This window comes from Pantherophis guttatus, chromosome 8 (assembly GCF_059756535.1).
Source record: "Pantherophis guttatus breed Tessera chromosome 8, ASM5975653v1, whole genome shotgun sequence".
NCBI lineage: Eukaryota > Metazoa > Chordata > Lepidosauria > Squamata > Colubridae > Pantherophis > Pantherophis guttatus.
The window spans coordinates 1,137,515-1,160,654 of NC_142070.1; the positions used below are offsets into that span (position 1 = coordinate 1,137,515).

The 23,140-nt window shown below is 46.2% G+C and overlaps 1 protein-coding gene across 7 annotated transcripts in view; it reads right to left on the reverse strand.

The window, feature by feature from the left end:
- The window catches only part of ZNF638 (zinc finger protein 638), a 42,273-nt gene that overhangs the window by 4,033 nt on the left and 15,100 nt on the right, over positions 1–23,140 (reverse strand). For 2 of the 7 annotated variants that reach the window (XM_087874418.1, XM_060682321.2), the window contains 16 exons: positions 22,789–22,932; positions 21,959–22,090; positions 19,919–19,977; positions 19,756–19,808; positions 17,991–18,629; positions 17,286–17,335; positions 15,644–15,775; positions 15,341–15,466; positions 13,509–13,550; positions 12,869–13,009; positions 11,699–11,824; positions 10,749–10,798; positions 5,686–6,997; positions 5,123–5,176; positions 2,434–3,763; positions 487–759 (listed from right to left, as the gene is read on the reverse strand). In XM_087874418.1, the coding sequence (XP_087730544.1) occupies positions 487–759; positions 2,434–3,763; positions 5,123–5,176; positions 5,686–6,997; positions 10,749–10,798; positions 11,699–11,824; positions 12,869–13,009; positions 13,509–13,550; positions 15,341–15,466; positions 15,644–15,775; positions 17,286–17,335; positions 17,991–18,629; positions 19,756–19,808; positions 19,919–19,977; positions 21,959–22,090; positions 22,789–22,932 (4,663 nt within the window). The remainder of the gene's footprint in view (positions 1–486; positions 760–2,433; positions 3,764–5,122; positions 5,177–5,685; positions 6,998–10,748; positions 10,799–11,698; positions 11,825–12,868; positions 13,010–13,508; positions 13,551–15,340; positions 15,467–15,643; positions 15,776–17,285; positions 17,336–17,990; positions 18,630–19,755; positions 19,809–19,918; positions 19,978–21,958; positions 22,091–22,788; positions 22,933–23,140) is intronic. The other 5 variants (XM_087874417.1, XM_087874415.1, XM_087874414.1 and 2 more) reach the window with 5 other exon arrangements.

Here is a 23,140-nt window from a genome sequence, read left to right on the forward strand (position 1 = left end):
TCTAATCTCTGGGTGGAGGACGTTCCACAGGGAGGGACCCACCAGAGAGAAGGGCCACCTTCTGGGCCCTTAAGAGACAGGACCCGTAACGTTCCCTGCCTCCCCTCTCTGGTGGGTCAGGTGGATGTCCCTGGGAAAGAGGGTCTTTCAAATAACCTGGTCCCAGGCCATGAAGGGCTTTGAAAGTGACAACCAGCACCTTGAATTGCACCTGGAGGCAAACAGGCAGCCAACGCAGCTCCTGCAGGAGAGGCAACACACAGGCACCCCTGGGCCTGCACCAAACCATGCGGGCTGCTGCCTTTTGAAGCCACTGGAGCTTCCGGATACTTTTCAAGGGCGGCCCCACGTAGAGTGAGTTGCAACAGATGCTGCCCCGCTTGGCCAGATCATGCGAAGGAGAGAGCAACAGCTGCAGCCATGAGGGCAGAGCCAAGATGAGGCCAAGCACAGGCCAAGGTGCTCCTCTCTCTCTCTGGTTCCTACCTTTGCAAGGCTTTTCGCAGGGCTGCGAAGGAGCAGCCTCACTGCCCTTTCCCAAGAGCGTATCAGGGCTCAGCTCTGGGTTCTGGGCAGCTGGTTTGGATGCTGCCGCCTGTGGTTCTCCAGCTGCCATGCCCTCTGTGGAAATCCCTGGGCTTGGGGATGGTACCGCTACAGCGTCTCCCTTCCTCTCCTCCTCAGGAGTGGCTGCTGAGCTTCCTTCCACCTCCATTTCGGTTGCTTCAGCCGCAGCATCCTCTTCAGGCCTCACCTCGCCTGTCACAACAGAAATCGCAATAGATTTGGGTGTTTATTTAAAGTGCTTATACAGCCGCCCATTTTTCAACCAACTCTGCGCGGCTCCCAATCCAAAACCATATAAAGCCACTTTGGAAGAGGATATTTGTAGCTTGGGGTTGAACTGTGGGGCCTTGGTGCAGGAGGAGGAGTCCGGGAGAAACCCCAAGCCAAAGACCGGGTCAGTATGGGGCAGTGCCACCCCATCCAGAACAAAGGAGTTCAAAGTCCTGGATCTTGATCCTCCGTGCACCCAAAGCCGTTTCTTCCTGCCAGGGTTTGGCCGAAGGCTGCTGTCCCTCCTCCAGCCCCTCACAGCCTCCAGGACTTCCCTGCATTTGTCCAGCTAAAACCTGGAATGGCCAAAACCTTTGTTTCTGTAGAACCGTAACTAATCCAAAATGGATCTGGCTGAGGTCTGAGACATGACACTTTTTTTATTTTCCTTTTTTCAATCATGTGCAAATAAAGGGGGCACTTCGGAGCCTTCTGAGGTATTATAGGTAGTTCTTGGTTTAGAACTATAATTGAGCCCAACGTTTCTTTTGTTAAGTGAGAGATTTGCTGAGTTTTGCCCCATTTTACAACCTTTGTCATGATTGTTAAGTGAATCAGTACAGTTGCTAAATTAGTAACATTTATTTATTTTTTATTTATTTATTATTGAATTTCTATACCGCCCTTCTCCCTGAGGACTCAGGGCAGTGTACAGCCAAAATTAAGAAACATGCAGGACAAATATTAAAAAACAATTAAAAGATATATAAATTTGGCCCAATTAAAACTCATTACCAATTAAAACATTTAAAACATTTAAAAACAATTAAAAATTTCATCTTAAGCCAGCCCGGCTTGCTTGAAAAAATGGGTTTTAAGGGCACGACGGAAGGCACTGAGGTCCTGGATTCTCCTTATCTCGGGGGGGAGCTGATTCCAGAGGGTAGGTGCCCCCACAGAGAAGGCCCTCCCCCTGGGGGTCACCAGCCTACACTGTCTGGCTGACATGGGCTTGTCCTGACTTCCCCATTGACTCGGCTTGTCAGAAGGTCACAAAAGGGGATCACATGACCCCGGGACACTGCAGCCGTCATAAATACGAGTCAGTTGCCAAGCGTCTGAATTTTCATCGCATGACCGTGGGGGATGCTGCAACGGTCGTAAGTGTGAAGAACAATCATAGGTCAGTTGTAACTATGAACAGTGACTAAACAAACTGCTGAAAGGACTACCTGTATACAATGGGGGGTGGCGGGATCTTCTATTTGATCCATTAACCAACCCCAGGAAGGCCCACCCCAACTAGGCAGCCTTTTTCACACAGCCCAATTCCCTCCCACCCACCCCCAAGAAAGGGAGGGCAGCTTCTTTTCAGTAGCCATAGGCCTTAGATTTATATGCCACTTCACAGTGCTTTATAGCCCTCTCTAAGCGGTTTACAGAGTCAGCATATGCCCCCCCCCCCCCAATCTGGGTCCTCATTTGACCGACCTCAGAAGCACAGAAGGCTGAGTCAACCTTGAGCCGGTTGGGATTGAACTCCTGGCAGTGGGCAGAGTTCTTGCCTGTAATCCTGCATTCTAACTACTGCGCCACTGTGGCTCTTTTGCCCCCGGAGGTTCCTTCTCCCACCTGCTACGTAAAGGCACCCCTTACCGAGCGATTGCTGCTCCTCTTGGGAGTCGCTTCCCTTGCTGGAAGACTCCTCCTTCTGGTTCTCAACCGGCTCTGCAGAGAGAAGTGGCACCTTTAGGTTCCCGGCCTGCTCCTCACCGAGCTTCCGCTGCTTCTTGGAGGGCCTCTGCACACCGAGGCTGAGCCGCTTCCTACCTGTCTGCAGCTGCTTGCAACCTGAGTCAGGTTCAGTGAGTGTGTCTGTTTGCTCCACGTCTTTTCCTTCCTCCTTTTCTTTACTCTCTAGCTCAGGCTTTTCCCTACCTAGCTCTACCTCCTCTTCCACGGGGCTCTCGTTTTCAGGACCCCCCAGATGGGCTGCAGATGCTTCACCCTCCAGAAGTTCACTCCGAACGCTTTCCCTCCGTTCTAGCGGGGGGGCGGCTGGAATTTTAAAGTTTTCTGATTCCACAGAAGACTGGATGTTCTCGGCTCTTTCCTCTGCTCTTTCCTCTGGTGCCATTTTGGTCGCTCCTTCCAAATGTCTGCTGGCGGATGTGCCGGGTTTGTCTTCCTCCTCCTCTTCGCTGCCCACCTCGTCGACGGTAACAAAGCTAAACTCTTCTTTCAGGCGGTTGAAGTCTTCCAGGAAGTCTTCGTCGTCTTCGGTCACTTCGTCTATAGTCATCAAGGGCTGGTCGTCACTGTCTTCGTGAATCTCGTCCACCGTGACTAAAATGCTGGGATCATCTGGGATCTGGGAAGAGAGAAAATCTCCGGCGTCTTCAACCCCTCCTTTCTCATCTTCCTTGCATTTGAGCATCTCCTCATCCTTGAAATGGGAAAGCTGGTTCAAGGGAAGCTCTTCCACCTCTCCGATCTCATCCACCGTCACCAAAGGCTCGGTTTTAAGATCCGGCTCGCTCTCCCCTGAAGCGAAAGGTCCCTTGGCTGTCTCCGGGAGAGCGACGTCCTCTTGCTCGGAGATCTCGTCCAAAGTGACCAGCGACTGTGGATCTTTAATATCTTCATCGATCAGCTCCTCCTCTTCGTTCACTTCGTCGACCGTGAACAGCCCCTGGACGTCTTCGGTCATGGCTTCCAAGCTCAGAAGGTCCGCGTGGCCCATCCCACCTTCGTCTTCTCCAATTTCATCCAAGGTCACGAAGGAGACCTCGCTCTCGGCTGCGGGGCCGGCCAACCCCTTGCCTTTCTTCCTCTTGGAGCTTGGTTCGCAGGGAAGGTTCTTCTTTGGGGGGTCCTTCCTTTTGCCCCTTACGGGGTTCTTCCTAGGCTGCGGGGGCTCAGCTTCATCGACAACTTCATCCATGGTCACAAACTCGTCCAAATTAAATGGAAAAAGCTCCTCTTCCTACAGAAAGACAAAGGAAGGAAAAAAACCCAAAGTTTTACACCATTTGATTTGTAAACGACAGAGACACACGTCATTGCGGCAGATACCGGAAGTGAAGAAAAAGAAAAAAGGAAGCATGCAGGCAACACAAGAGTCAGAGGATGCTTCAGAACGACTTTACAACCTGTGGACTTCCAACTCCCACAATTCCACAGGATGTAAAGTTGACATAGCTGCCCACCCTTGCTTTAGAGGGCAATCAGGAATGGAGGTGGTCTTTTATAGGTTCAAAGCAGCAGATTAAGCAGCTGGCTTGTCTTTTTGGAGTCTATTTCTGTATCCATGCATGCATCCAATCTACGTATGTACCTCCCCCCACCCCCCTCTCTCTCTATCACATTTGTGCCCACATTTTAATGGCTAAAAACAGGGACATCCTAGTTCTGCCTTCAGCATGGAACCAACTGGGTGACCTTGGTCCAGTCCCTCTCGCACAGCCCTAGGAAGGGGGAAATAGCAAACCACTTTAGAAAAACCTGAGCCAGAAAACTACAGGAACTCATCCAGGCAGGAGTCAAGATCGACCTGCAGGCACCCTCCCACAAAGTTAATTGCTGAAAACAACCCCGGAGTCGAACAAGGCAGTTTTAGGCAAGTCATCAACTGCAACAATTCACTTTTCAGCAAAAATATTTTCCCTAGAAGTGGCTAACAGTGAAGTTAAAGGGATAATTATTAGGGCTGGGTAACAATTTGGATTCGGTTTTGGGGAAAGTTTAGGCACAGAGTCAGTAACTCCTTAAAAGAGATGGCTGGGGGATTCTGGCTAGGAGTTGAAGCCCACCAGTCTTAAGGTTGCCCAGTTGGGAGGTCCCTCACCCAAAGTCAGGGGTATCAAACTCAAGGCCCGCGGGCCGGTTCCAGCTCTTGTGGTGCTTAAATCTGGCCTGCAGGGCCACCCTGGAAACATCCAAAGACCAGCCCCTGGGGCCTCTGCCAGCGAAAACGGAGCTTGGGAGGGCCGTGTATGGCCCCTGCGATCTCCGTTTTCGGCTGCGACAGCCTCCTGCAGCTCTCTGCCAGTGAAAACGGAGCTTGGAGGGCTGCACGTGGCTGCTCTGAGCTCCGTTTTCGTTGGCAGAGGGCTGCAGGAGGTCATCACAGCCGAAAACGGAGCTTATGAGCCAGTTTTCGCTGGCAGAGTGCTTGGGCCACCACAGGCACCCCCAACACGAGTGACATCAAGCTGCCCCCCTACCTCCCCCCCCCCGAGGTCAACATCACCCTGATGAGGCCCTCAATGAAATCAAGTTTGACAAGTCCTTCCCTCATACCATTCCCCTAGGTTACAGGAACTGTGTTAATTGGCTCGCTTACCTCTTTGGGTTTAGGATTGCTTTTAGAGCTTCTGGTAGTTCTCTCAGCAGACACCTGGGGAAGAGAAGTGGGAAGATGGTGAGCCATGAGGACAGTGGCCTCGTAAGTGCAATTAATCATTAAAGAGGTGGCATTTTTTACACGCTACAAGTTGAGACCGTGCCAATCGTTCTTAGGACCCGAGTATTCAGCGCACCAGTGGTTTTTACGGGTAACTTATCTGACTTCAGGATCGAGTCTACACAAAGCAGCCTGGATGCCGCACGAGAAGCCGCAGCTCGCAACGGGAGAATCTCAGGAACCGCCAATGGAAGGAAGGAACGAACACCGCGTGTCCGTTCGGAAATCTGCATCGTGAAGAGCTGGCTCTTTCCTCCCTTCCGCCAAACGCATCCAGGTTTAAACCGCTTCTGAACGCACCTCCCAACCGACGCTGCATGGCGCCAACTGGTTTGGTGGCACCGAGTGCAGCAGCCGCATACAGGGAGGGGACGGGGACTCGTTCAAGGACTGGAAGAAGCGCCAAGGTTAGGGACCAGCCAGCGCTTTAATCCCCTCCTCACCTTATTGCCGCCGGTATCCCGCTTGAGGTTGGAGGATCTACTGTCTTGCTCTCGGCTCTGCTTTGGACTCCCCTTGATCTCTGCTGGGGGGTCCTTGTCTTGCTGCGAGGAGCTCTTCCCACCGCCTAACGCAACCACCACCGAACTCATGCTTAGCTTAGACTTGGCGCTATCTGGGACGTTGGACCGGCCATTTGCCGGCCTTTGCTGACTTGTTGGTTTTGACGCCGGCATCTTCTCAGCCACCCCTGGGCTCTTGGTGGCCGGCTTGCTGGCCGACTTTTTCTCTTTCCTTCGAGCCGAAAGTCTGGTCTTGGGTGGGTTCAAAGCCTTTGGGACAGGAGCGGCCTCTGCGTCGGCTACAGTCTCTGCCTCCGGCACGCTCACTTTGCAGGATTCCTCGGCTTCAGCTTGTCCCTGTCCTTTCCCTTGCGGTGTCTTTGTCACAATTTCCTCAGGGTTCTGTACTTTGACATTCTCTTCTGGGGTCTCTTCCAGTTTGACTTCTTCAACTCTTGAGGCAAAGTCTTTAGGGAGCTTCTCCAGGATCACTTCAACCCTGGCCATCTGCAGCAGCTGAGCCTTTACCTTTTCCTTCGTTTCCGACACTGCTGGCTCAGCTACCTTCGCACTCGCTTGAGAGGCACTGGAGGGGCTCTCCAACTCTTCCTCCACCTTCACCTTCACCCTGGGAGCAAGTGTCTCTGCTAAGCTGACGGTCGCTTCAGGATGATCTGCTTCTGGGGAGGCCAACCTGTTACTGGAGAAAGGGTCAGTCCTCGGCATTGCCTGCAGGGCAGCTTCAGTGGAGCCCAGCCCTAAGTCTGCCCTTGCCTCTTCTTCCGTGGCCGAGGCCGAGAGGGCTCCGGTGGTTTCTTCGTTCGAGGCACCGTGAAATTCTTCGGCTTTCCCGGGAGCTAATTCTTCCTTTGCCTTCTCTCCGCCAGGCGGAGAGGCCTTTCGTGGCAATTCCAGATCAGAATGATCAGTCTCTTTTTCTTCCTCTTCCAGAACAAAGGAAAAGCTGGAGGCCAAAATGACGGCTTCTTTGGGTTTCAGGTCTGAAGGCTTTAAATCCTGGCCTGTGCTTGGAGCTCCAAACCCAAAGCCTTTTTTTAAGGTTTCTGAGTCTTCTTTTATCTTCAGGGGCTGGGAAGCTGCTTCCCCTACCATCTTCTTGCTATCCAAGCGCTCAGTCTCTGTGTCTGGGATAGCCTCCGAAACAGAACCGCGGTCTTCGGTGGCCTCGGTGGGAGGAACAGCAGATGAGGGCACCACTCCTGATCCTTCGGGAATTGTTTTCAAGTCAGGGCTAAATGTATTTAAAAAAACAGAACAAATCAAGCTATGTTGAGAATGCCACAGTTATCAATTACCTCTTGATGCCAACGGCTGGGATTTCCTGAAGCACTAATGGCTTAGGATGGGGAGATCTAACTTATTCTACTAACCTCGGTTTAAGCGTGGGTGAAACGCTTCTAAGTTACCTACCATTATGGCAGGCAACCCTAAAGGGCTTCTTCGAAGCTCACTGCACAGATGCCCTGTTGACCCCAGAGCTGAGTAGATTAGAACTTAAGGCAGGGGGGGGGGGGGGAAAACCCACATACAAATACACAGAGAACTTGTGCTCGGGTTGTGAATGTGTTATTTAAACTGAGAGCGGAAATGTTAATAGTTTGTCCACAGGATCAGCAGGCTGTCCCTAAGGAGCCCCAATGAGTCAGGACACTTCCATGGGGAATGGAAATATCCATATGCAAAAGGTTAATCTCGAGGGGATCCCAAGTGCCTAACAGGCTCCCAAGGAAATCTGAATTATGAGACAAATGTATGGGATAATACTACAGAGGAACATTTTCAAAAAAAGTAAGCAGTTTCAAGAGCCCTGGCTGAAAGCCCGTTTTGTTTATTCGTTTCCCAACCATTTCCAGCCAAATAAATGCCTTCTGGAAATCTCTAAGGCGATCTCCCATTCCCCCCTCCCTCCCTCCCTCCCTTTGGGACAATCATCTGCCATTATCTTATGATTCCCAAAACAGTGTGGATTATTTAGGAAAGCGAGCTGGAATCTCAATATCACTACAATAGATGATGACAGGACACCGAAACTGGATCGTGGACAGGAATTGTCATTCGTAGGGCTGGCACAAGAAACACAAACCAGACAGAATAGCAGACAGTTGTGCAAAAAACCACCAAAAAAAGAAAACAACAAAAAACCTCAGTTGTCCTCAGAATCGGTAAGAGAATCAAGCATGAATTGATCGCAAACTTCATAGGCCTTTGTCATCACGGGAAAGGTTCTTGCAATCTTCTGCAAAAAATGATAGAGAGGGCAGAGCCCTGCAAAGCAGGGCCAATTTGAAAAGATCAAGATCTGGTCACTAACGGTGGCTGCAAATCTCTGGTCTTTCAAATGAGGTCTGGCTTTTCCAACAGCCAGCAAAGAAGCAGCTGACAACAACGGAAGGAGGGAGTAAAGAGAAGTCAGACTGACTCCGTTCTGAACGAGATTCCAAAGCCGAATCCAAATCTGGGACTTTTGAGCCGTGATCCTCCATTCAATGGCGTTGATATCCTAGGCATACTGTTCAATCCTGAGAGATCCCCTTCCCAAACAAGCATCTTACGTAACATAGGTGGAAAGGGACTGCCAGGTAACAGTTAGCAATAAATAGCAGCCCGTCCTGCAAAAGTAGGTTTCTAAACTAAAGATTTCCAAGGATGAGTGTAAAATCCCCCTCCCTTATTTTGCTTTTCACCAATAAAGTAAATTGCACTGAATTTCTTTTCTGCTGGAAGAAGGATGAAGAAGTTGTTCAAAGTCCATTCCATCTCCTTAATCAAAGAGGGTTATTATTCATAAGCAACCTACCGAGAATATTTCAATAGCTTTCAAGGAATACAGAAATTGGATTTAATTCGCTTGGGAGGAGAAGAATGATATTTTAAGAGGAGAAAAAAACAAACTTGGGTGGTTTGGATATCTTGCAAATCCGAAATCATTTGATAAAATAAAACATAACAAAACTAGGATTCGTAAATAAGAAAGGAAACATGCTGAAGAAATACGAAAAAACCAGAAAATAAAAAAAAAAGTTGCAGGAACTTGACAAGTTCTCTTAATTTCAGGGAGTATTAAAGAGCTTATTCCACAGCCGTGTTCTGACACTAAGGTAGTCTCTCTCTTCGGGCTACTGAGGAACTGAACGAAAAGGGCAGTCCACAGAGAGCAATAAAGGACCAAGGAGTTTGGAAGTCAAAGGGCAGCGTCCAACTTAACAGAATGACAGAGTTGGAAGGGACCTTGAGGTCTTCTAGTCCAACCCCCCTCTCAAGTAGGAGACCCTATACCATTTCAGACAAGTGACTGTCCAGTCTCTTCTTAAAAGTCTCCAGTGATGGAGCTCTTGTTCCCAGCTCGAAATTCAGTTAGTGTTCGGTCATTTTGTTCTGCTTTCTTTGGGGAGGGGAGGGGGAAGAGAGATGGGACAGAAAAAAATATTCAGGACAGCTGCCAGGTCCCCTCATCGAGAAGAAGACCTGCTCATCACGTTTGTGTCACCCATCGTAACTGCTGGCAAATGCTGGAGGTTTCATCAAACATGCCTGATCAACTGCAAAGCCATAAATAGGTTTCTTCAGGGTTTCCCAAAATACTATCGATAAGAACAAGGCAAAAGAAAAATTAAGCTTTCTTTCTGTTTCCATAGCTTCGAAGATTTTCTTACTTTCATTTCTATCCGTATAAGCAGCACCATTTTCAACAGGGTGTCCAACCTTGGCAACTTGGCAAGGCTGCCTGGGGTATTCTGGGAGTTGAAGTCCACAAGTCTTCAAGTTGCCAAGGTTGGAGACCCTTGCTTTTTATGTTAACATGGAGGTTCTTCCATTTTAAATTGAAATGCCTAAAAAACCAGTTTAGAAAGTAACAGCCGTACTGTTCCCTCCCTTTGACAGAACAGGCAGAAAGAGACAGTAAAACATGGAGCTGTTTATGAAGAGTCACCCTGGAGTGTAGCTGCCCCTGGTTTAACCCAGAAATTCAAACATTTTCTGATGGAAAATACCAAGACTTTTACAGGGAGACCAGTGCCCATATGCCAGTGCTCTCCATAGGCCACGTGCAGAGACCATCAACAACTCAAGAGGCTGGATGTGTAGAAGTAAGTACTCTAAAAACAGTATTTTATTAGTTGTAGTAAAATAAAATACACAAAACCTGCTCCAAGTCTACATCATCATATAGTTAGCAAACACCACAGATATCGTTTCAAAGGTTCTGGTTGCCTGAAGTACATTTATTTTAAATGTGTATCTACAATATATAGAGATAGGCAAGTTATATTTATGTATCTGGAGTAAGCTAGGAAGAGATGGGTTTGGGGTTACAAAAGACATCTTGAAAGGAAAATGTCCTTTATTGCGCATTAAAATATCTTTGTCCCCTTACTGGTCTACTGATAAATATATAAATTAAGTCCCAATACAACTATCTGAACTTTGTGTTTGTAGTGTTTCAACCTCTGAACGTAATTTAGCAGTTGCAGCCCAGGTTGTGACCTCCTGGGCTGCACTCAAACGGCTTGATAAAGTCACATATCCCAGGTCCCAAGTCAACCAACTTAGAAAAACGAATCACGTTAATAGAAGGCATGACAAGGCACCAGGATTTAAAAAGCACCGGCATTCAAAAATGTCAATTGGATACCCATGACGACAGGTGGTGGAGTCACTTCTCAGGGCTCACCTGTGTCCCAGGAACAAAAGACAACTGAGACGAACAGAACTACATGCATGCATTGAAAACCCCATTTATTCTTTCAACTGCAGTCGTTTCATGCCAGGTCCAGAATGAGGCAAAGGAATGAGGGAAGTGGCATGGATTGGTTCTTAAAAGCCAGAATTCAGGGCTTAGCACAAAAAGGAAAAAATGAGAATTTGGTTTGTTTTAGTCAATCATAATTTAAATCTTTCCCATCCCATACCACCCCACCCCACCCCCCGTCACACACGCACACAAATACACGCACACACTTTGGATATCAATGAAAAAATACCTCTCTTGCCCCGCTTCTTCCTTTTTCACTTCTTTTCTTACAGCATCAGCCTATTAAAAAAAAAGTTCAGCTTTTTGATATGCAAGAAACAGTATAACGATGTGACTGCCTAAATGGAAAAAGCTGGAAAATCATTGGACATTGGTTAACAAATCATGGTTATAAATTCTGAAAGCTACATTCCATTCTACCCTCATTTGCAACCCTGTGTTGTGGCCCCGCCCTCTGAGCCTATCCCATCGGAGGAAGAAAGCGCTGAGCATGAGGAAGAGGAGTCAGCCAGGCCTCCCTCTCCAGGCCCCTCCCCTCTGGCACTGTCTCAGGTGCCGGCCAAGGGAGAGGAGATTAGCAGGGAGACAGGTGTCTCGGATGAGAGTGAAGGAGAGACATCATTCCTGGACGCACGCCTCCGAAGGCGTGATAAACGATTGCAGCAGCTCAGGAGGCGTGCTAGGGATTAGAACTGAGTCACTGGACCACACCCCAGAGACTATATAATAGAGGATGGTGGCCAGTGATCCCTGTGACGAACAAAAATAAACCTTGGATAGTCACTAAAGCCTCGTCCGAAACTGCTGAGGAATATTAATTCTGTTGGACTCTTGTACGCTGAGTATATTATCTTTCTGTTTTCTGTGGAAATAAAAGCACTTGGCAGACGGTGTGTATATCGCTGCCAAGTTGGAGATAAAGACCTGGGTGTGTTCCAAGTGCTTCCTTAACCCTCGGCTGGCTGTGTTTGTGTGTGTGTGTGGACGGGGACAGATCACCCTGCCCAGCCAGCTATTCCTCAATCATCCTTCATGTAGCAACAAAACAAACCCCCTAATACCTGTATAACAACACGACATTAAAAATTACAAGCATTCTCTGCATTCAGAGCCATCCTGAATATGTAGGGCTGCAAACTAATTCAAGACAAAGAGGCTAAATCAACGAAGATGACTTACAGCTGTAGGCTCTATTCTGGGCGAGCGCGAGACAGTCAGCTCCACTTCTCCCAAACTGTAAGGATACCTTTTTAAGAAGCGACACATGGACGCCGCGGACTCGGCACTGTTCAGCTGGAAAATGGCCTTCAAAATTCAAAGGGGCAGAAAATCAACACGGAAGGACCTGAACTTGTAGCAAAGGCTGCATTTCTCCCAAGGGAACCTTGAAGGGGGCAACTGCCTTCCCATCAGCCCCTTGAAAGGAAGGCTTTGCGTGGGTCTGATGTGGCTCTTTAAAGACCAGCGCAGTTTTTCCAACTCTTAAAAAAAGTTTTTAAATACACCCCCCACAACCTGACGAGGAGTGTTCCTTGAAGGCAAAGATAGACTATACCTTTAGTCCTCGACTTACAACCATTCATTTAGTGCAGGGGTGTCAAACTCACGTTGTCACGGTGGCATCACTTGACGTTTTGGAACTTTTTTCCCTTTCACTAAATTGGCCAATTTAGTGGCCAGTGCAGGATGCATCCGGCCCGTGGGCCGGGAGTTTGACAGCCCTGATTTAGTGACTGTTTGATGTCGTAACAGCACTGAAAAAAAGTGGCTTATTACTCCTTTTTCACACTTATGACAGTTGCAGCCTCCTCTTGGTCACGTGATCAAAACGTGGATGCTTGTATTTATGAGGGTTATAGGGTCCTGAGGTCATGAGATCCCCTTTTGAAAAGCAAAGTCCATGGGAAAGCCAGATTCACTTAACAACCATGTGACTAACTTCACAACTGCAGCAATTCACTTAGCAACTGTGGCAAGGTCATAAAATGGGGCAAAACTCACTTAACAACTTGTCTTGCTTAGCAATGGAAATTGTGGGCTCAATTGTGATCGTTATCAAGCCAGGCTCTTCTGTAAGGGCGAGCTCTGCTATTGCCAGGCGGAAAAGAGCCGGCCAGTGCCTATTTATTGCTAAAGGCCCCCGCACACAGGAAATCTTCTCAACTCGTGGTTGGCGCCTGCTTGGAGTCCGATACGGATCAATGGAGTTGGAGGGGGGACTGGGCTTAAGTCTGTTTATGGCTACCCAGGGATTCTAGGCCGATTCCCCTCTTCGCTCCACCTCCCCCAGGTTCTGCCATCCTTTCTCCTACAGCTCTTGGGCTCTTCTTTGTAGAAAGGAAAGGTCACCTTGTTCTTGTTAGTTATCACCATGTAATGATCCACTCGTCCAAAACGAAGGCCGACGCAAAGGATCTCAAGCTCAGAGTAGCCCTCATCTGGCAGGTTGCCCAGATGCACAAACTGGGTGTACAGCGTCTCTGTGTTCACCTGGTGGAAGAGAAAGGTGAGTACACGAAACGGGCAGAGGGTCCTTAATGCGACTCAACTGATCCTTTCAAAGACTCCTTCCTCGGTATATAATCAACAGCCTGACCCTATTTCGCACCTCCCTTGTAGCACTTGGCTCAATGGGAAGCTGCTGCTTCTCTCAACTCTTTTTTCCGTGATTAAAGACGTTATTGACTATCATCATAAAATTATTTTTGAAGTCGCACCAAGACAGAAGACGCTCTACATTACACTGTCCACCATAAATTGGTATGCTAGATTTCCTACTACCTATATCCTCAATATGCAGCATTCTTGGACAATTACATTTTTAATCAATACTTTCCAGACACATGCACTCTCCAAAGGAGATGGACTAGTTCACAGTCCAAAAAAGAGTAATAATAATCTGTTTTGCTATTTTTGTAACCCCTTTCTCTACCCCAAGGGCCCAGACTGAATAACAACAACATATTAAGGAACAATTCTTGTTACTTACGCTTGGATTTGCATCTTTAATCATCGCAGTAAATATAACTTCCTAAAAAGAAAGGACCAAGAAAATTTAGGTAATTAAAAGACAGCATTTATCAATTTACAAACTCTCCTTTGATCACCCATCTTCTGCTGGCAATCTCCTTAATTTGTCTTCCAGATTCAATTCAGGGTGCTGGCTGTCACCTTCAAAGCCCTACTTGACCTGGGACTAGGTTCTTTGAAGGACCCTCTTTTCCCAGTGACATCCATCCACATTACCCACCGGAGTGGGGAGGCAAGAGATGTTACGAATCCTCTCTCTTAAGGAGGTCCATCTGCTGAGACCAAGAAGAAGGGCCTTCTCCGTGGTGGCTCCCTCCCTGTAGAACATCATCCCTGCAGAGGTAAAATTGGCTCCTACTTTGATACCCTTTCCTAAGACCCTAAAGATGTGGTTCTGCCAAAGGGCTTGGGGACTCCAGGCTGATACAGAGCCCAACAAGTGGCTCATTTAAATGTTGACATCAGAGGGGCATTGTTGTTAGTTGCAAAGTCGTGTCCGACCCATTGCGACCTCATGGACAGCATTCCTCCAGGCCTTCCTGTCCTCTACCATCCTCTGGAGTCCATTTAAGCTCACACCGACTGCTTCAGTGACGCCATCCAGCCACCTCGTTCTCTGCCGTCCCCTTCTTCTTTTGCCCTCCATTGTTCCCAGCATGAGGCTCTTCTCCAGGGAGTCCTTCCTTCTCATTAGGTGGCCAAAGTTTTTCAGTTTCATCTTCAGGATCTGGCCTTCTAAGGAGCAGTTGGGGTTGATCTCCTCTAGGACTGACCGGTTGGATCGCCTTGCAGTCCAAGGGACTCGCGGGAGTCTTCTCCAGCACCAGAGTTCAAAGGCCTCCATTCTTTGGCACTCAGCCTTCCTTATGGCCCAACTTTCACAGCCATCCATTGCAACTGGGAACACCATAGCCCTGACTATACGCACTTTTGTTGGCAGGGTGATGTCTCTGCTTTTTAGTATGCTGTCTAGATTTGCCATGGCTTTCCTCCCCAGGAGCAAACGTCTTTTAATTTCTTGGCTGCAGTCCCCATCTGCGGTGATCTTGGAGCCCAGGAAAATAAAATCTGTCACTACCTCCATTTCTTCCCCATCTATTTGACAGGAATTGAGAGGGCCGGATGCCATGATCTTAGCTTTCTTAATGTTGAGTTTCAAGCCAACTTTTGCACTCTCCTTCTTCACCCGCATCAAGAGGCTCTTTAGTTCCTCTTCACTTTCTGCCATTAGAGTGGTATCATCTGCATATCTGAGGTTGTTGATATTTCTCCTGGCAATTTTAATTCCAGCTTTTGATTCATCTAGCCCCGCCTTCCTCAGAGGGGCATGGGGGACTATTTCTTTCATTGACCTTCTATTGGGCTTTCCTGTAAGCAGCCCGAAGTCACTGAGTGAGTTGGTTGGCCATATAAATTTTCTTAGATACCTTTTTCCATACCTTTCCCTCTCACTCACTTTCCCATTTTCCTGGGACATATGCTACTCCCCAAGAGTACCACAAAGTACAACTGTTGAAAGAAGCCCAGAAGCCTTACTGGATAGTTAGGAGCCTCCAAACAATTCTGTCCTCTTCAGTTGTTGCAATTCACTAAACCTAACTAGATATTTAGGAGCAATGAGGGAGTTTGATAACAAAGAACATTCTAGTTCTGCCTTCCCCAACGCAGTATTCTAATGATATGAATCCTTAGCCACTTTTTGTTTAGTTTATTCTTCAACAACCATTTAAGAACAGTCGCCTTGTGGCAAGACGGCCGGCAAATAAATTTAATAAAAAAATTTTTACTGACCTCATTTAGATCCTTCAGCTCAGGGACCAGAGAAATGCAGAGCTGGTTCCTCTCCACCCACATTGGGAAGCAGGTATAAAATTTCACCATGGAATCTGCAGATTTGCGACTTATTTCTACGTATGCCTTTAAAAAAAAAAAAAAACTTTTATCAGTGACCTGAAACCAAATGACTTCCTTGTTCCAAATGTTGGCCCTGGGAGGAAAAATGAATCATTTTCAATCATTAATTAATAAAGAACGAATGAATGAACAAATATATTATTTTTCCTCTTCTAACACCTTTTACAGATTGTTCAGTACCTTCTTATGTGAAGACACAATTAAAATATCTTTAACTTTCCCAAAGGGCTTGGTTAGGTTCCGGATCTCCTCCAGACTGAGCCCGGTCTCGGGGAAACTGGAAATCATCACGACACACATCTCTTCTGGATCCTGGAAAAACAGAAACGGCAAATCAGAATCAGGGAGAGCTAAATAATTCTCCTGGCTCCTTCCCACCTTCAGGGCCCACAAGGAACACCCCCCCCCCCGGTCTGTCCCCTGGAATCTTCTCTGGGTGCTGCAAAGCTGCTCAGAGTTGCCTTAAGCACGAGATGGGAGACCAATAAATTTGATAATTTTTTTTTTTTTAAAGGCCAGCCTTCCTTCTCCTGCCCTTTTGGCCCAGCAGGGAGGCTGTTGAGGCTTCTCTCTCCTGGAAAAGGGAAAACCTGGCATGAGGCAGGTAGAATAAATCCTCTCCCCACTCCAGCCTTTCTCGCCCCAGGAACCCAACCTCAAAAACTGAATCAGAAACTCAGAAAAATAATCCTATGCAACACTTTCTCTTCTGGAATGAGGCAACATTTAAAAAAGAACTTAAAACGGAGTATTATAAAGTTTTCAATGAGGAACTTACAACAGTTTGTTTAGTGACCATTCAGTTACAATGGAACTGAAAAAAGTGACTAATGACTATTTTTCACACATATGACCACTGCAGCATCCCCATGGTCACAGAATCAAAATCCAGACGCTTGGGAACAGGTTCAAATTTATGACAGTTGCAGGGTCCTCTGGGATCAAAGAATCAACTTTTGACAAGGAAAGTCAATGGGAAAGCCAGATTCACTTAAGAACCGGGTTACTAACTTAACCACTGCAGTGATTCATTTAACAACTATGGCAAGAAAGATCATAACATGGGGTAAAGCTCACTTAACAAATGTTTCATTTAGCAACAGAAATTTTGGGCTCAATTGTGATCGTTAAGACGAGGACTACCTGTACACGAATAGTTTGAAAATTACTTTAAATGGCATAATTGTAGAGTTAAGTTATAAATGATGCATTTTGTGCCAGCAAGCTAGGCCCGCTCAAGGTCTCCTAGGACATTCAACGTTTTCTCCAGTGGGGGTTCTGCTTCTTTCTACTTACTACCCCCTGGAAGACATTCCTGTGTCTCCTCTTTGGGGAAGGGGAGGTTGGGACCCAGTTATCTCCTACGGATGGCCACCATACTGGGATAAAATATGGGGATGCTTCAATGTGAGAAGAGCTGGGACGACAAGCCAGCTGGAAATGAGAAAGGGAGGCTCAGATTAGTTTAAGACACAGGTAGTCCTCAGCTTACGACCTGAGTTGAGCCTGGAATTATGGTTGTAAATCACTGTGGTCGTTGAGTGGGTCACTATGTGACCGCAGCCAATTTTGAAATCATTAAACAAACACCATGATCATGTGCTCAGTAGAGTTTTACAGGCTGGAAACCAGAAGTAAACCAGCAAAAAAAAAAAAAGGTCATCAATCATGGTCAGGTGACTGCTGCAAACAGCTGTAAAGGTGTCCCCCCATCCCCGTCCCCCCCCCCCGAGTCTGGAGAGGAGAATGGGTTGGCTGCAAGGAAGGAATGCCGGGTCTCCCAGCTTTGGTGGGACTTTGAAGAAGGAGGAGAGGAGGTTACCTTGCCGGAAGATTCAACTGCTTCAGGACTCTCAACAGCTTCTGACTTATCTGTAATTTTTTAAAAAGAAATGTTTTTTTAAAAATTAAACAATTCTTACTGGTCGAAGAGAGAGAGAGCACTATCAAGAATCCAGGTTCCTTTGGGGAAGCGGGAACTCATTCTTATTTGCTCAGGGTGAATAAATATGAATGATTTTTTTAAAAAAATCAGATTTTTTAAATTTACCACATTTTTCGCACTATAAGATGCGCTCCCCGCCCCCCCAAAAAAGTGGGTGGGAACGTCTGTGTGTCTCATAGGGAATGTTGCTGAAGCCCCGGCCACCCTTGCAGGGGCCTAGAATGACAACACCCCCTGCTGAGGGGGACAGAGGGAGCAGCTCTGAAGCTCTAGGAGGACCAGCCCAAGGAAGCTCCCAGTTAAATAAATAAATAAATAAAAAATAATTTTATTTCTATACCGCCCTTCTCCCGAAGGATTCAGGGCGGTGTACAGCCTATTAAAAGCACAAAGACAGACCATCAATTAAAAATAATTAAAATTATTAAATAATTTCGGCTCAGATTTAAAACCCCAAAAATTTAAAACACCCAATTTAAAATCATTACATTGATAGCCCGGCCTGGTGGAACAGCAGGGTCTTGAAGGCACAGCGAAACACACGGAGGTCGGTGATCTTACGCATTTCTGAGGAAAGGATACCTGGAGCGTCTGCTGGTTTGCTGGCTTCCTTGTCCTGAGATTCTCCGGCTTGGCTGGGCTCCCCAGCATTCTGCTCCTTGGGAGACTCCTTGGATTCGGCTACTTTCTTGGCCTTGAGGGGTTCTTTGGCATCTGACTCCCCCACTTTCTTGGGCTCCGCAGCCTTCTTGGCCTTGGATTCTCCGGCTTTCTTGTTTTCTACGATCTTCTTGGCCTTCAGAGATTCTTTGGCCTTGGCATCCGTGGCCTTCTTGGCCTTCAAAGGTTCCTTTGCTTTGCATTCCTTCTTGGTCTTCAGCCCTTCTTTGTCCTTGGGTTCTGCGACCTTCTTGGTCTTCAGCCCTTCTTTGTCCTTGGGTTCTGCGGCCTTCTTGGTCTTCAGCCCTTCTTTGTCCTTGGGTTCTGTGGCCTTCTTGGTCTTCAGAGGCTCTTTGGCCTTGGGGTCAAGGGATTTGGAGGAGTCGGCAGTTTTTTTCATCTTGGGAGGATTTTTCCCCTCTTCCAAGGATGCCGGGTCAGCCGCATCGTTCTCTTTTACAGGGCTGGGTTTCTTGCCATCTGTAGTTTTCTTGGCTTTTGCGGCTACCTTGGTCTCCCCGCTTTTGACAACTTTTCCAGGTTTCTTGGTATCGGTTTTAGCTACGGTAAGATAAAGCACTGGTTGTTATGGTTACAAAGATTCTTGGGACAATGACATTAAATCAGCACTGTTTTTCATATACTTGGCAACTTTTAAGATTCAGTTAAAAAACTTTAACTGAAGTCCATGCATTTTAAAGTTGACATAAACTTTAACTGAAGTCCATGCATTTTAAAGTTGACATAAAGTTTGAAAAAGCTTGCATTGAACATTTATTGATGGATGCATGGTCTGATAAGATTAAAATATCCAACATAAAAATATAATATGCTGCTCAGAGGGAGATGCAACCTGGAGCTAAGGAGGGATTTCCTGACAGTGAGAACAATTAATCAATGAAGCCGGTTGCCTCCTGGAGTTGTGGGTGCTCCGTTGCTCAAGGTTTTCAAGAAGAGACCAGACAACCATTTGTCCAGGATGGGTATAAGGCAGGGGTGTCAAACTCGCGTCATCATGGCGTCGTCACATGACGTATCAGGACTTTTGTCCCCTTCGCTAAACCGGGCAGGGGTGAGGCCAGCGCGTGATGCATCCGGCCCAGGAGTCGCGAGTTTGACGCCCGTGGTATAAGGTCTCCTGCCTTATGAACCAGAAGACCCCCAAGGTCCCTTCAGCCCTATGAATCTATGATTTTCTTCAGGACAATCCCTTCTGACCGATCACCAAATAATCAAACATCAGCAAAACCAAGCACTTCTGCATATTTGCAATAGTGGTGAATATCTGTAGCTCGGGTGTAGGATGAGGGTGTAGGTTATTAAGAAGAATACCAACACTGACATTTCCCTAAACTCCGCTGAAGATGTTACCTAGCCTGGTAACGAGACATTCGGCGACCAACCCACAAGCTCAGAGAATAAACCTCCACCCTCACAATACAGAGTGGCAAATGTTGCCCAGTCTTATCCTCTAGCACTAATTGAATGTCACCACTCTGCAGGATTGGCCTCCCCAAGAACAGCTCCTACCCATCTCTATGCAGCCCCCTTTGGTTTCAGCCCATTTCCAAGCAGCCCCTCGTCACCAGATTGCTTGGTTTGGGTTTAAAAAACATCAGACGCCCATCTCTAATTTCGCAGGCACACACACACAGAGAGAGACTAGCTTAAAAAATGAAAAACTCACAGGCAGAAGACAGCGAAGTAACTTTTTTCACCACAGATATAATTTGCTCTTTCCTAAAAAGAAGAAAATAACGGTTGAATTCATTTCCATCCACCCTCCTGGAAGCTCACGTCAAAAAGCCGACCGGGAGCATCTGGGAGTCCAGAGTAACTAATGGTCTTACTTATTATTCGGGGCAGAATCCTTGGTATTCTGAGCAACTTTCTTCTCGTTTCCTTTGCTCTGAAAATAAAAGGAAGTGACGGTTTAGGCTCTGCAAAAAAATATATATGCAGCTGCTTGTTTTGAATTTAATAATGTAGTATTTTGAGAAGGTGCCCCTTGATTTCTGCCAAAAGAACACAAAAAAGTATCTCACCTATTCATCCATTCCATAGGAAATCACAAAGCAACTCTTGGGTTTTTGACAGCTAAGCCAATCAAAGTATCTCTATTCCAGGGCTAGGCAATTATGGCCCCTTGATGACCTGTGGACGTTCATGCTGGTTCAGGAATTCTGGGAGTTGAAGTCCACAGGTTGTTAAAGAGGCCATAGCTGCTCATCCCTGCTCTATACGCATAGTCCTTGACTTACAAACACAACTGAGCCCAACATTTCTACTGTTAAGGAAGACAGTTGAGTGAGTTTTGCCCCATTTTATGACTTCTCTTGCCACATTTGTTAAGTGAATCACTGCAGTTGTTAAATTAGTAACACAGTTGTAAGTGAATCTGGCTTCCTCACTGACTTTGCTTGTCAGAAGGTCGCAAAAGGAGATTACGTGACCCTGGGACACTGCAACCGTCACAAATATGAGTCAGTTGCCAAGTGTTTCTGAATTTTAATCAAGTTGTCCACAGAGATGCTGCAATGGTCATAAGTGTGAAAAAAGGTCGTAAGTCCCTTTTTTCAGTGCCGTTGTAATTTCAAACAATCACAAAAGGAATGGGTTTGAAGTCGACTACCTGTACAAAGCTAAGCTAAGTAACCCAGCACTGCTGTGGGATGTTTATCCTGATGAGGGATCTGGCATTCTGATTACCTATTGATCCCCTTTCCAATCATGTATCGGAAACCACAAACGGGCAGGCTTTCCAGTTCTGGTTTGTTCCGAGTAACAAAAGCCACCGGATTTGACACCTTGCACCTATCAGTTTTATGTCCTCGCTTACCGAATGGCCCGTTTGAGTTCTATTGCAGCCAAAGGAACCAACCCCTTCAAGTGGGAAATGCATAAAGCTTGCAGTAAATACAGACAGGATGTGAACAGTGTGCCAGAGCAAAAGCATCAGCAATTCCATGGCAGGAAAATGAACTACAAATGTAAGCTTTTGCATGATTTTAAATCGGAAGACCCTAAAAAGGGAAGGAGGAACAAGGGAACAGCCAAGCAAGATTTCACTAAATTCATTCTTGGTGCAGGTTGCCTTCGACTTACAACTGTTCATTTAGTGACTATTTGGCGTTACAGCAACATTAAAAAAAGGTGACATGACCTTTCCCACTCCCTTGGAGGCCCTCCGGAGGCCTGAAACAGCACGTTTCCCAACTCCCGGCAGGACAGGAAGTGATGTTTTTTGCTGTCCCCAGCCTCCAGAGATTCCTAGAGAAGCTCTGAGGCTGAGGACAGCAAAAAAATCACTTCCTGTCCCACCGGGAGTTGGGAAATGGGCCCTTTCAGGCCTCTGAGGGAGTGGGAAAGGCTCTTTTCACCCTTCCCAAATGCATAGAGAGGATCTGGAGCCAGGTAAGAAAGAAAAATGGGCCTACTGGGCCATTGCGTGCCAGGAGCGGGGGGGGGGGTGTTTGCACACACATGTGAAGGGCAGGGTACATAGAATTATGAGTGTGGGCACGTATGCACCCGAACCTCCCCCCCCCCTCCTGGCACGCAATGGCAAAAAGGTTAGCCATCACTGACCTATAGCATCAGGTAGAGTTCACAACTGTGTCACAGAGGGACATAGGTGGGTCCCAACCTCTGCTTAAAGAGGACAGCACATTTGTGGTTTGGGAGGAAGATTATCATAACTCCCAGAATTGATTGTTTGATTTAATTTTAGGCAAAGCTAAACAACTGTTTTGCATTGCAGCAACAGGAGGGACTATGAAATCTGGAGGCCTGTCCAAATTGCCTTGTTATTAAAGCACAATTCAAGACAATGTAGAAATATTTTGAACAAAGCCACAAAACTTTCCTTTTCACAACAGATCTCTGCTTACCTGAGTAGAAGCCGCTTTGGGTTTTTCTGCCACGCTTATCTTCACCCGCTTGCCATTAATGAGGACAGGAGAGGTTTCATTGAATTTGACAGCTGCTATTACTGCTTCCTTGTAGTTCATTTCAAGATAAGCCTAAAGAAAACAGAAAGTTTCTTATTTAAGATCCTACTCATGTTTTATTTCAATGACATGCTAGCTTCCTATTCAAGGAACAGAAATGACTAGCAATAATTAAAATGCAGTATGCAAACATTAAAGTCAAAATGGGAATTATTTATCAAGAAAAATGCAAGAACATATAAAACTAGTATCTAAGATATTGAAGTTGTAACAAGAACAACTAAAAAAGTAACAATTATGGGGCCAAAATGATTTAATTTGATTTTATCTGGTTTTTAAATTTTGTGTATTTATGTATTTTATTGCTTGGCTGTTCACCGCCTTGAGTCCTTCAGGAGTAGGGCGGTATACAAATCAAATAAACTAACTAAACTAAACTAACTAACTTTGATGCTCTCTGAGCTTGGCTGTTTTCTTGCAGACATTTCATTATCCAGCTAGGTCACATCATCAGGGCTAGGACTGTCCTTGCTTTTGTATCTTCAATTGTTTTGCTTATTTCTTACCTCTTTTTTGTATTTTTGTATTAAACTGTTTACCCTGAAAGTGAACAGCCTACATTTGCTATGTATGCATTCAACAAATACAAATAATCTTGAATTTTCCTGTGGTAATATAACCATTGAAACATATCCACCCTGATGTATCTTTGGAAAAAAAAGTGCATTTCAGCAAATTTAAATATATTAGACATGTAAGAAGCTGCTTACCTCATGTTTACAACGGTCAACTAAGATGTCACTAACTTTTCCAAAAGGCTGGACTACTTTCTTAATGTCTTGATCCGTAAAAACATCTTCTGGCAAGTCAGATATTTGAAGAATAGTCCCCAAACTCCTGGGTTTACTCCAAAACTGCAAATAATTTTTTTTTAATAAATTTACATGATTTCTCACATTTAATCTCTTGTATACAAATACCATGAAACACATTTTTTAAAAAAAACTAAGCGGTTATAGCCAACTTAAAAGAACCAATAGCAGGACAACCGTGGTTAAAATGTACAAAGCATATTTTCTAAAAATCCACTGAAAGAACCTCAGACAATACGGATATATTTAT